Here is a 13,682-nt window from a genome sequence, read left to right on the forward strand (position 1 = left end):
ATGTAGAGAATAATATATTTACACCTGGCCTCTACTGGAACACACTCCACTCCACAATAAACTCCCCCTCCCCCTTCACTCTACCGCTCCACGGCATCCGCTCTTACGTCACTCACCTCATCCAGAGCGAGGGAAAGAGAGTCGTCGACGTTAATTCGCGCCTTGAATTAGAAATCGCCTCTCTGTGTATATATAATGTATAATATGCTCGCGCGCCTATAGAGAGAGCATCTCTCTGGCACCGTCGCCATTCAAAAACCTGTTTATTTTTACTGGCGGCCGAGTCGCCGCTTTTATTTTTACGCCTGAAGGAGAACGGATGAAAAAAGCTGGATGAGGGGGCGAGGTGGGAGGAAGCGGGGCTATGGGCGGCGTTTTTAGGTCATTTCCTCGACGCGCTGCTCTGGATCAAGGAAATAAGTAAACCTAGAGGCGTTTTGATATACGAATAATCATCACAATCAGCAAGTGCACAGTAGGGTGTCCGTTATTTACCAAGTTGATCATTTCTATCACGACGCCCTATAATTTTATTGTTTATTGTCTCAAAAACAACAACAAACCATTATAAACCCTTAATATTCACAATAAACCTTGCCTCAAAGACGATTAATTTCCCATTTAAATTACCTGGGAATTTGCCACTTTTTGCAAATATTTTTTTTTTCTCTCGATTTTGTTCTCTTGCAGCCATGACAATTACATACACAAGTAGCATTTTCACGACTTGCGACCACATGCTTACTAAACACAACGTTGGATTAGTTACAAAAAATAGTTAGCAGCGTACCTTGGGTATTAAAATAAATGTAAACGTTGTTGTAACGTTGTGCCGACGTTGAACTAGTACTAAAACAAAGTATAAGCTTTTGCGACGTCGAATAAACGTTGTCTTGTAACCTTTTTTGCTTAAGTGATCTTTAGGTGATTCGGACAACGTAGTTACAATGTTGGGCAATAAAGAGTTTACCGATGTCAGTTTCATGACCTATTCCAACGTTATGCAAACGTCGTCTGTTTTACTAATTTTAACGTTGTTTAAATTTCCTTATTCTTACGTTGGGAGGACGTCGAACGTTATCCCAATTTAGGATTAAACGCGACTTAGACGCCATATTATTATAGTTTTGTATTTCTGTGAATTAGGATTTTAAACAACGTTGCAGTTTGTACTAAATTAGGCTGCTAGCCAACGTAGGTATCCAACGTCGTTTCAACCCAAAAATTATTCTCCAAACTAGTGCAGACTAGGGTTGGCACGAGGTTGTGCCGACGTTGCGTCCCGACGTTTGGTCGCGTGACACAACGTTGTTCCGACGTCCAAATGCTGCTTGGGTATTCTTATACAGAATTGAACGCTCTACAAAAAAGGTCTCTAACAATTTTTCGATAAACCTACTCCTTCAAAAGTTATTCACGGTTAAAATTTACCACTCGGTAAATTCCTAAATTCTTCAACTTTTTTGACAAAATTATGATTATTTTTGAAAAATTTAATCTATTACTGTAAAAATATACAATTCTGATGGTGTTAAGGTTGAGAATTAAGAAATCTTCAAGTCTAATGAAGTTTAAACCATTTATAAGCTGATTTACCTAAGTATAGCTGATTTATTTTAATAAACATTGTTTTTTAAAACAAATCAGCTATACTTAAATGGTAGGAATAACTTTTGAAGGAGTAGTTTTATGGAAAAATTGTAAGAGACCTTTTTTGTAGAGCGTTCAATTCTGCACAAGAATATTTAGATTGTCATGGCTGCGAGAGAACAAAAAGTGGCAAATTCCCATGTAATTTAAATGGTAAATAAATCGTCTTTGGGGCAAGGTTTATTGTGAATATTAAGGAATAGTCCGTTATTTTTTTTAGACAATAAACTAAAAATTTAGAGGGCGTCGTGATAGAAACGATCAACTTTGTAAATAACGGACACACTAGTGCACGGGTTCAGTGCTTTTATTTAAAATTTTGTCCCACGTTTAACTAACCGATTAATTTCAATAATCTCGAGTTTCAAGCGATTTCAATAATCAAGCGATCGCTCGAGCGAAATTTCGCTCGTATTTAAAAATACGGTTTTTCGCCCGTCGCTTGTTGCACTCGCAACTCGTAACGCCAAGCAGTAAGTTGCGTGCTTAGAGCACATATTCTTTTGGTGATGAATGGCAAGTAGCAAGCGACCAGCGACGAGTAATTCGCTTGGTTTAGTTTAATTTAAAGCATTGTCTATGTAGGTCGTAAAATTTTGTCATTCAGATACGCAACGGATAACGTCGTATAAATTTTCTACCTGCAATGTATGTAGAAAATTCGTTCGGCTTTGTATCGAGTATGTCACATTAAAATCGGATTTCAATTTATTTCATTCCGGAATCGCTTGCGTTCGTCGCTCATTCATAATCGAGCGATGTCGGTTATTTTAATAATCGAGTACTCGGGCGAATTTTTGCTCGATTTATCCCATCACTACTTTTTTATTTTTGGATATAGAACATTCATTAGAAAAGAAAATTATAGAAAAATATTTTAATCAAGAAAATAAAACATTAGTTCACCACAATACACCAAAACACTTTACTTTTGCACTAACACAGTAAAATGTTTTGATGTATTGTGGTGAATTAATGTTTTATATACGGGTACTGCATACAAGACTCTAAAAAAATGTGATGAAGTAAGTGGAGAAAGTCAATTTGGATTTAAGAACGGCTTTGGTACTAGAGAAGCCATATTCAGTCTTCAAACTTTAGTACAGAAGTGCCAAGATCAGAGAAAAGATGTCTTCATGTGCTTTATAGACTATGAAAAGGCGTTCGATAACGTTAAACATAACCTCCTTATATCATACCTCAGAGACTTGGGACTTGATGGAAAAAGATATAAGGCTCATCAGTAATTTGTATTGGAACCAAAAAGCTGAAATTCTATACATAGCGTGGGAGTAACAGAAGATTTTGAAATAAAAAAGGGGGTAAGGCAAGGGTGTATTTTGTCTCCAATGTTGTTCAATTTATATGTGGAAAGAGCATTCACTGAGTCAATCTCCGATAGTCCCATTGGTTTGAAAATAAATGGCATTCCAATTAATAATATCCGATATGTGGATGACACAGTGATATTGGCAGACAATGCAAATATTCTCCAAATCCTTCTAAATAAGGTAAACAGTGAAAGCCAAAGACAGGGTTTAAACATAAATACTACAAAAACTAAATTTATGGCTGTTACCAGAAACAATATTCCGAACACCAGAATTTACTTAAATGGAGAGGTCATCAAGCAGGTCACACAATTTAAATATTTGGGATGCATGGTTAACGAAACGTGGTATCCGGATCAGGAGATCAAATGCAGGATCGAACAAGCAAGATCGACTTTTCTGAGACTGCGAAGATTTCTCAGAGATAGGAATTTGAACTTCGGCCTTAGATACAGAATGGTGAAGTGCTATGTCTGGTCCGTTTTGTTATATGGTGTGGAAGCATGGACACTGAAGGTAGCAACAATAAACCGAATTGAAGCCTTCGAAATGTGGACCCTACGACGAATGCTAAGAGTGCCCTGGGTCGACCGTGTTAGGAATGAAGACATTCTTAGAAGAGCTGGTCTGGAACAACGTGAACTCTTCGAAATCATCAAGAAGAGGAAAATAGCCTATTTGGGACACATACTACGTGGAGAACGCTATCACTTTCAGCGTCTGATTCTCCAGGGTAAAATAGAGGGGGGGGGGCAAAAGGGGGATAGGACCAAGGAAGCTATCATGGCTGAGAAATATTCGTCATTGGACAGGCATATAGGACTTCCAAGCACTCCAAGTCGCGGCAGTTAACAGAACCATCTGATGAGGAAGAAAAAGATGAACGCCTACGCAGGAATCTGCACGGCACCTTAAGAAGAAGAATGTTTTATAGCGAATTAGTATTATCTAGCTCTGATAACAGAACTAGGTATCTAGGTAATAAAAATATGGTACTTAATTACTTAAACATATCATTCTGTGCTAAATAATCTTGTAGGAGTCACATTAAGTAAAAATCGAAATAAGTTTTGCGCCCTTATCTTTACCTAACCTACTTCTCAACTTTGAATACCATTTTAAAACAGAGTTTATATACCGGGTGCGTCTCAAAAGTAGCTCACCCTTAGAACTTTTTTAATTTTTTTAGATAAAAAAAACGAGATTTGGTAAAAAAAACGAAATATGATATAAATTAGGATTGATTGACGGTATTTAATTGTTTTTGGTAACTTCCTGTTTTAGCGGAAACGACTACAACTTTTGATTTTTAAATGGTACCCTCGGTATTTTTCTATTTTATTTGATAGAAAATGACACCCTGAAAAGAATGACACTTCATATGTCAACTTTTGATATTTTCGCTTAAAAAAATCGTATTTTAAATTCCAATCTAGAGTACCATGGCAGTGTTAAAAACACTAATAATTAATCAAGGAGCCTTGGAAAAATAGATTCGATCGACTAATGTTTTTCGTTTTTTGTTTTTCGTATTATATGTGATTAAAAATCGTATTTTTAATCATATCTCAATTTTTTCAAATGGGACGAGGGTGGCTCATTAGTATATTATTTGGAAAAAGCATTTTTTACAAATAATTTGGTACCACACACTTGGTATTTCGAGTCAAATTGTCGTTATGAGCCGCATATTACAATTTCAAATAAACCATATAAGAAAGTGTCAAAATTTGACACATGATGATCTCATTCTACTCAGAATATCATTTTCTATCGAATAAAATAAGAGAAATTCAGGAGTGAAACAGGAAGTGATCAAAAACAATTGAATGCGTCAATCAATTCTAATTTATGTCGTATATTAATATACCAAATCTCGTTTTTTTTATCTGAGAAAATAAAAAAGTTATAGGGATGAGCCACTTTGAGACGTACCCGGTATAAAACACGCGTTTTAAACAAGTGTTAAACATAATTCCATCTTTGGAGATAAACTCGTGTTTAAAACAATAAAAATTTGTTATAAATAAGATTTTTAAACACGATATTAAGAAAACACGTTTTTTTCTCAACCCTGGCAAGATTAGAAACAATTACACGACCTTTTATCGTCAAATATTTTTGAACCCCTCTAGGTTTACTTATTTCTCTAAGATGCTCGGCCTTAATCAACCCGCAACGTATGTCTATTATCTTTCGTCATACGCGGTTTTTCTTGTCGCTCGCTCGTTAGAAGTGTATTATCTCGTTTTTTTGATCAGTTACCTATGTCATTGATATATTTTGTAGTTTTAAGCCGGACTCAGACGACTCGTGTACTTGGCAAGTACACCAATATTTGCGTACTTGGCAAGTATACCATCTTTGTAAACAATTTTTTTTATTTGGAATCAACAAGGTTGGCGCTCGCGCGGCACGGCGACTGACAAATAATTGCACAAGTAAACCACTTTCAAGCCGGACTCGTATACTTGACAAACATTTGTTATTGGCATATTCTTGCCATGTTGTTTGAGTGGTTTACTTGCAATTATTTGTAATTCGTCACGCCCCGTGTCGGCCAAGCTTGTTGTTGATTGCAAATGAAAAAAAATGTTGTTTAAAAAGATGGTATACTTGCCAAATACGTAAACCAATTTGTACTTGCCAAGTACACGAGTCGTCAGTGTCTGGTTTCACAACATGGCAAGTATATGCCAATAACAAAGGTTTCTCAAATACATGAGTCCGACTTTAGGATGTACACCATTTATAGCTTTATATACACCTGATGAATTTAAACTTCTTTTAAAAATTCGAGCTAACAAAAAGCTAGCTACATAATAAAAAAATACAACAAAAAAATAAGTTCTTATTGAAATATTTTTTTTTCAGTTTGCAACTTTATAGTACACGAAAGATGCTGCAAGATCGTAATATCACCATGTTCTTGCATTGCGGCTAGTTTGGTCAAGGTAAGGATGAAATATATGATATGCTACTAAAATTATTTATCTTCAAAGTTAATTAACTCTTTTATATCTTGAAGTTTTAAATCATAATATCTTTTTTTTATAGGGAACGTTCTCGTTTGTGCTTATAAATGCTGGTTTGTGCTCATACATGCTCTTTATAAGGGAACGTCCTTGCACAATGATCCTTGACGTTCCTCGTATGGTTATCTTAACATTAACTATCTTAAATTTTCAAAAAATACTTTTAGAAAACAAAACATTTAGAAAACCAAAACATTTTGTGAATTTAATTAAATTAAATAAGAAATAAAGCTTCAAGTTTGTTATATTAAAAAATATTCCATGTGTTTATTGAGACTCTGACATAACATATTGAAGTATAAGATAATATTTCATTATTAAATCTTAAAAAAGTGATTTTATGTACCGAAAGTAAAACAAATTGTTTCTTTTTTTGTAGAATCCGGTAGGTCACTGCTGGTCAGAAATAATACACCAAAAAAGAAAATTTTGTAACGTATGCAGGAAAAGGCTAGACGATTGCGATTCAATTCATTGCGAAAGTAAGTATAACGTTTGTTTTGAACGGTGAGAGACAATGATGTTATTGAGTAATTACAATACACGAATTACTCGAACTTTTATTGCATTTTTGTCCAGCAAATGGATAGTTATATCACTATTAACAAATCATTGTCTATCAGCTTTATTTCAAAAATAGATGATTGCATCAACAGTATTTTCTTCATATGGTGCATGAGCCAAATAAGGCAGATTAACAGTGACCAACGCAATTTTTCTATTTTAAATACGACATAGTATTCAATTTTTGGATTCTTTACAAAATTCTAGACAAATATCATGTAGTACTTAATTTCAACAAATTGTTGTCTAATTGTCGCGTCGCGTCGTTTAAATTGCGTTAATTGACTATCAGAAAAAAATGGTTCATTTAACATAAATGCACAAAAACAAATCTACAGATGATATGGTTGTGGAATTAATATATCTACTGACACAAAACTTTATAAAAAAATTGTTTATTTATTTTATTATTTAACAAATGGACCAGCGCAGCGCCCACGGTGTGGCTATTTTGAGACAAAAGTTGCAAACTAGTTTAGTCCATAAAATAATAAATACGAGTACAAGAAGTGTCAAGTCAATGTTAAATTATGGAAACAGCGTGGCTGCCTGGGTAACTAATTTTCAGATATGGCGGCTGGGACATTTGACATGACATAGACATGACAATTTCAATTTTATGAAATTTATTTCCGTTTCCGGTTTTTAATGGCGGGCTGTTCAGGAGGTTTAAATGAGGGTTAATATACTTTTTACTCTTTCTAGTAGTAAATAATACAACAAAATTACTCAAAAATATTTATTTGGAATTTAGAACAATGTAAATATGCAAATCAACACAATTAAAGAGCTATAAACACATAAACTACTGTATCAATATCAAAATATTTAAATAACATCAGAGATGCTGTGTTAAAGTGAATTAGTAAAGTAACAGTGCACTGACTTACAGAAACTTGAAGATAAATAAATGTTTTCAGAGCTTCACGGGCATAAAACTAACTGGAAGCAGGAAAAAGACAACAGGAACCCACGCAAAACTTGGAATCAAAAAAAATATGTAAAAAACATAAATATAGGTACATAAGACTTTTGTGAATTAAATCAAACAGGACTTGAATGAAAATAAAATGAATAAAAAATATGATACATATACATCTAATACCTCATTTGTAATTTAAAAATAATATACAAAAAAAATAATCTACATACATAGCATTATTGCTATGAAAATACAAAATAGGTACCTTATGTGATATGTAATTACGCATTTCTGTTCATCTTGTAGATAATTAATGTAGGTTAATAATAGTTTAATAATCGTAATTTACCTTGTGTAACTTGCTTTCAATTGCTCAAAGTCACCGATCAGTCTTTAAAGTAGAGATACGGAAAAATCCTTGGTAAAGAATATCCCAAGATCCTTGGATCTAAAGCTAAAAAAATATAAAAACAGTTAATATATTACCTATTTTTACATATAATACGGCCCATACCTACTACACGCAGAAACGTCGATTTCATCATTTTCTTCATGTAATTAATATAATATATACTTTATTAAGGTGTTAACAAGGAACTTTATATCAAAAAACATCTTTTTACTTATAAATTTCAGCCGAAATATCAGAAACAAACTTCCAATCAAATCTAAACGGCAAAAATTAAAATGGCACCCGACCTTGCTAGAGGCCTCGGGAGCTGACACACAGACAAAAGACAAAAGAACAGGGCGCCGACGTGCATAAAAATGTTCCGTAGCAGAAATTGACAGTAATCATATAGAAATATTCAGATTTTTGTCTAGGACAGTCTAGAAGGCCACGCTTTCTGCCTGGGTAGGACCGCGCCAGAACTGTTTCCAATTTTCAGGTTTACTGTCACCCCCCTAGTTTACCTAGGGTTCCCAACCGTCCCGGTTTGACCGGGATTAACCAGGAATCAGAAAGTTTGTCCCGGCGAAAATTTTATCTTGGCCGGGACCAAAAAATCACATTTACATATAATATATTTGAATTTCTAATATTTAATGTTTTGTTTCAATTATTTAAAAACTTAAAAACAATAGTCCCGGAATCGCCGATGCTCAAGTTGGGAACCCTAAGTTTACCCTACAATCACTTTTCAACTAAAATGAAACTGCTACAGTGCTACACACACGGATGCAACTCATGCTGAATAAGTTACAATCAGTTGGTTTGGCAGTTGAATTAAAAAAAATTGACAATGTCAAATTCCGAATATTGAGAATCAGATGATGAAGACCTCATTAATTATCATAAATACCGCAGAAAACGCAGGACTCATAGAGAGTACTAGGTCGATCCATACATGCTTCCTCTATCACGTCTTTCTTGCAGTAGTCCAGAAAGTTTATAATAATAGAGTTCATCGTATTTCTCAACCTCTCCGATAAATATTACGTTCAGTTCTTTAATCACCCATTTTGAAATACACACAACCAAACTTATATGGAATCATCTATTATTTTTCATAATTTTTGAGATGTATGAAAATTTTGTGATTATGAATAAAACTCAGTCCTTACCAATGAATTTTAATGAAAAATAATTCATATAGCAATGAAAAAAATTAATCAGTTCCCAAAATAAACAAAATGGTTTTTTTGCTTTTTGAAACGAACTTAAGATTTAAATTTTTAATGGCCAAAAAGCTAAAACAAAAAGAAAATTGATAATTTTAATATTCCTTGTTGCCACCTCTAGCCTTTATGCAAGCTTCTATCCGCGCTGGCATGCTTCTTATTAAATTATCCACGTTGTCTTGGGGTATGTTTTCCCATTCTGCTAATGCTGAATCAATAAGCTGTGCGAGATTTCCTGGATTGTTTCGACGAGCTCTAACCCTTCTTTTGACCTAGTCCCACAAGTGTTCGATAGGGTTTAGATCTGGTAAATAGGTAGGTCAGTCCAAAATTATGACACCTTCAATGGAAGGTGTCATAATTTTGGACTGACGTCGGATGATATTGACGTCGGATGACATTCTCTAGTCACTCTGTTGGAATGGGGAGGTGCACTATCGTACATGAAGTTAAAATTATCCCCAATTGCAGCTCTCCAAAGACTAACGATTGGTTCTAGCACCAAATCAACATATCTCCGACCCGCTAAAATTTGTTTGTGACAGTTTTTGCTCCCAGTATAATACCTCCCTAGAACATTACAGTTCCTCCTTTATATCTTGGTACACATTTGGCAGCCTGAAGTCTAGCTCGTCTTCCTGGAACTCTGAGAACCCGAATTCGATGGTTATCTGATCTTAGGTCAATTCTGGTCTCATCCGAAAAAATAACATTTTGCCAATTCTCAGTTATCCAGTTTTGATGTTGAAGGCATCAATTTAGCCGATCAATTTTATTTTGCCTAACCCTACTGTAAAACCCTCGTGCCCGAAGCCTTTTTCTTAAGGTTTGAACTGAAACGTTCACACTTGTAGCTGCCAGAAGTTGTCTTTGTAGCTCTGGATGAGAAGCATTGGGATTTATTCTAGCAATTTAGCACACAAGGCGGTCTTGTTGTTCAGTTGTGACTCTTTGACGACTTTGTCTGGATCTATCATTGTGTGTTCCTTGTGTATCCTAATTCCAAGTACCTTGCATATGTTTTCGATACAACACCCTCTGTAACGCCCACTATCTTTGCTACGTCTCTCTGGATCATTCCTTGTTCGGTGAGAGCAATTTCTTCCCCTCTGTACATCTGTTAATCCAACATAAGGCATTTTTTTTTTGGATTGAATGAAAATTACCGGACAATCGTGATTTTACTACTGAACACAAAATTCAAAAGAAAATAAATCGCAGCAGTCGTTTATTCTTTATTATCATATTTATTTCCAACAAAAAGCCTTATCTTAAAGTTGTATACCAATTTTTATCCTTGCAAGAAATTTAGTCAGAAATAAAGAGTGATTCCATAGAAGTTTGGTTGTGTATGTATAAAATAACCACGTGGAAATTACTTGAACACGGGCAACTTTAAAACTGCAACGGTCGCGAAGAACAGATTTGTGACTGATTGCAAACTAATTTCATTTGAATCGATTCGTGTACGGCTTCACACTACTATACGTTACCGAGGTTGCAAAATAGTTGCAAGCTCAACCAATTTGCAACTTTTGTCACAAAACTGTCGCACCGTGGGCGCTGGACCTTACTCGTATTTTTAGGAAGGTATTTTATATAAAAAACATTTTACACAATATTTTTCATTACCAACTTTTTTTTTTTCTAAATGAAAAATTGAGTATGAATAAGGGTAATAAACAAAGGTATTTCAAACAAAGGTCAATAACAATCATACAATAAAAATCGGATTACTCTGAATTGTCTAAATTGTATTGCTAACGAAATATATATTCTAGTATGCGAGTACTACGTTCACGTGGAGTGCCAGGACTTTGCGGTACCCGACTGCAAAGAGAACGCCACCTATGTGCCGGGAAAGGAAGTGGAGGAGGTGGTGCACACTCACCAGTGGCGCGAGGGCAACCTGCCCAGCGGAAGCAAGTGCGAGTACTGCAGAAAGACCTGCTCCAACACCGAGTGTTTATCAGGATTCAGATGCGAGTGGTGTCGGATGACGGTTAGTACCAATAGAAAATAAATAAATAAGTTTATTATTTATCTATAATAATATAAGCACAATGTTTAATCAAATTATGATGATAAAATAGGCCACAAAAGGCATGAACATATTGTTGATAAAGAACATTGTATAGATCTTAATAATTTAAAATTAATTAAACAAGTCTTAAATTACAGGCAATTAGATGCATCAGAATTAATAAATGTAAAGATAGTATGAACAGAGACAACGGTCCAATTCCTTCAAGTTCTTTGTTCCTACTACTCTAGTGGCGGAAATCTAACTGTTACGCTCAGTGGGCTCTGACTCGGTTGGCTGGATTTTGCCACGCCCACTCGGTGCCCACTGAGCGAGTATATAAACGCTCAATTTGTAGATTGTACTTTAGTTTATAATCATCTGCTGATGATGCTAACATGGTTAGCGAAACGCGCGTCCAGTGTAAAAGTAAAAGTGTTTTGGTGTATTGTGGTGATAGATTGTTAGAAAAAAAAGGCGAGTGTGGGTTAATTAATTTTCTTTTTGACTATTTCTACTGACATATTTAAAATATCCGCTATTGTAGAATATGCTTTATTCCTTGCATTAAGATCTCTATATTCTTTACTTCTTACATCCCATAAACACTTCATATTGTGGTAAAGACAAAGATAAATATATATAAATCCATCAATATCCTCCGGCGATAACTTATTTGCCGCCATTTTTGTCAATAAACAAACCCGGTATTCGTAATGAAATCGGGTCTCACTCAACTTTGAAACAAACACGTATACGATCTACGAGTTCCTATTTACATATGCGAAATCGTATACGATTCGCTTATTCGTATACGAGTTAAGCTTGATTTTCATGCATCCGTTGCCCGACGATACGTTGTTACGATATTAATTTTATTGGTTGAATTTAAAGACTTCGGTTGGTTAGTAACGGTTAACCAATCGAAGCCTTTAAATTCAACCAATAAAATTAATATCGTATCGTCGGACAACGGATGCATGAAAATCAAGCTTTACTCGTGAATGTAATTTCGGCTTAAAACTTTGACGTTAAGTTAAATAAAAATGATAGTTAATTTTAACATTTGATATAAGTTGACATGTGCCTACTCTTTCTATATGCAAAATATAAAATACAACACTTATTAGCTCAGGGCCTTAGACATTTAAGGGCTAATCTCTTTAAGGTCTATAATAGGGGCTATAGATCTTTAAGGTCGCGGTGACTAACTTCCCCTCCTAAACATTCTACATTCTAGCTCAGGGCCCATACAACGTTTTACATGGATGACCTTCAACAAATTAGAGACAAGCTGCAATTTAGCATGGAGCTTCATTTTGTAGATCTTTAAACATTCTGAAACCCCAGCGATGAACCGTTGAGCCCGTCACCTCAAACCTACCACATAGGTAAAGAACCAAATTTTTAGAATTTCAGTGGCGCAGGTGCGAATTCTTTAATTTAGGAGGATTGTTTTAATAACCCACCATTTTGTGTTTAACTTCAAATGAAAACATTTTTGAGATAAATCTCGAGACCAAGAAATTTAGTAGGATACAAGTTTCTATAAAAACGATCTTTTTAAAGGTAAGTTACCAGTGACGGAGATAATTTTTTTAAATGTGCGTTTTTTACATTTTAAAAACATTGAATAAGAAAAATTGCCGTTTTACAAATAATTTCCCATGAAATAGGTATATTGAAAAATTTACACGTTTAATAACAAAATAAGAAAAACCTTAGCTCAGAAATAGGATAACTTGTCTTAAGGATAGTCCTCATTCACTTCCACATCTGCTGGGTTCATACAAGTAATGCCATTGCATTGACCACATGCCATAGTGCAGGTGAGTTCCATTCGCTTGCATGTACATGCATTTTTACAACATTTTCTCTAAAACCCAGGTCGGAGCAATGGGCTGGTCTGAATGTATTGGATTCATCTCTCGATTTTTCAGATTCCAACCCCAATCTTGCGGTGGTAAATTGTTATTTAACCAAGTTTGTACCCTGCAGATCTGTTTTTTCAATGCTATAATTATATAGCATATCACTATGGCAAAAATACCACTGTTGTTTTTGATGGCTATGAAGAGATACAGACCAAAATTGTGGAGCAGACTAGCAGATCTGCAGATAAAAAAATGGTATCAATTGTATCTTTCTCGAATTTATCTGCAGTGAAGGTACCAAAGGCAGATTTTTTGTCAACAACACCAACAAAAGCAACTTTATTCGTGCGCTCCGGAAAGTATTGTTGGAAAATGGAATCAATGTTAAATTCGCTGATGGTGATGCCGATACTCTTATTGTAACTACAGTGGTCGCAATAAGTGACAAGTTACCAGAAGGGGCCGTAGCAGTAGTTAGCGAAAATACGGACATTATAGTGTTACTTATTCATTATCTCCACAAGAGACTGTTTATGATTCGTCCGGGAAAGGTGTCAAAACCAAATAAAATAATCGACATATCGGTCTTATAACAAAAATTGGGGGATCTGAAGAATGTGATTCTTAGTGTCCACGCTATATCTGGTTGTGACACAAAGT

The 13,682-nt window shown here is 35.0% G+C and overlaps 1 protein-coding gene across 6 annotated transcripts in view; it reads left to right on the forward strand.

Moving 5' to 3' along the window:
- Positions 1–13,682, forward strand: part of LOC115886862 (diacylglycerol kinase theta) — an 80,304-nt gene that overhangs the window by 5,502 nt on the left and 61,120 nt on the right. For all 6 annotated transcript variants that reach the window (XM_030906178.1, XM_030906204.1, XM_030906188.1 and 3 more), the window contains exons 2-4: positions 5,856–5,935; positions 6,396–6,498; positions 10,907–11,127. In XM_030906178.1, coding sequence (XP_030762038.1) covers positions 5,856–5,935; positions 6,396–6,498; positions 10,907–11,127 — 404 coding nt within the window. The remainder of the gene's footprint in view (positions 1–5,855; positions 5,936–6,395; positions 6,499–10,906; positions 11,128–13,682) is intronic.

Source organism: Sitophilus oryzae, unplaced genomic scaffold (assembly GCF_002938485.1).
Source record: "Sitophilus oryzae breed Bouriz unplaced genomic scaffold, Soryzae_2.0 scaffold_1146_pilon_pilon, whole genome shotgun sequence".
NCBI classification, from domain to species: domain Eukaryota; kingdom Metazoa; phylum Arthropoda; class Insecta; order Coleoptera; family Curculionidae; genus Sitophilus; species Sitophilus oryzae.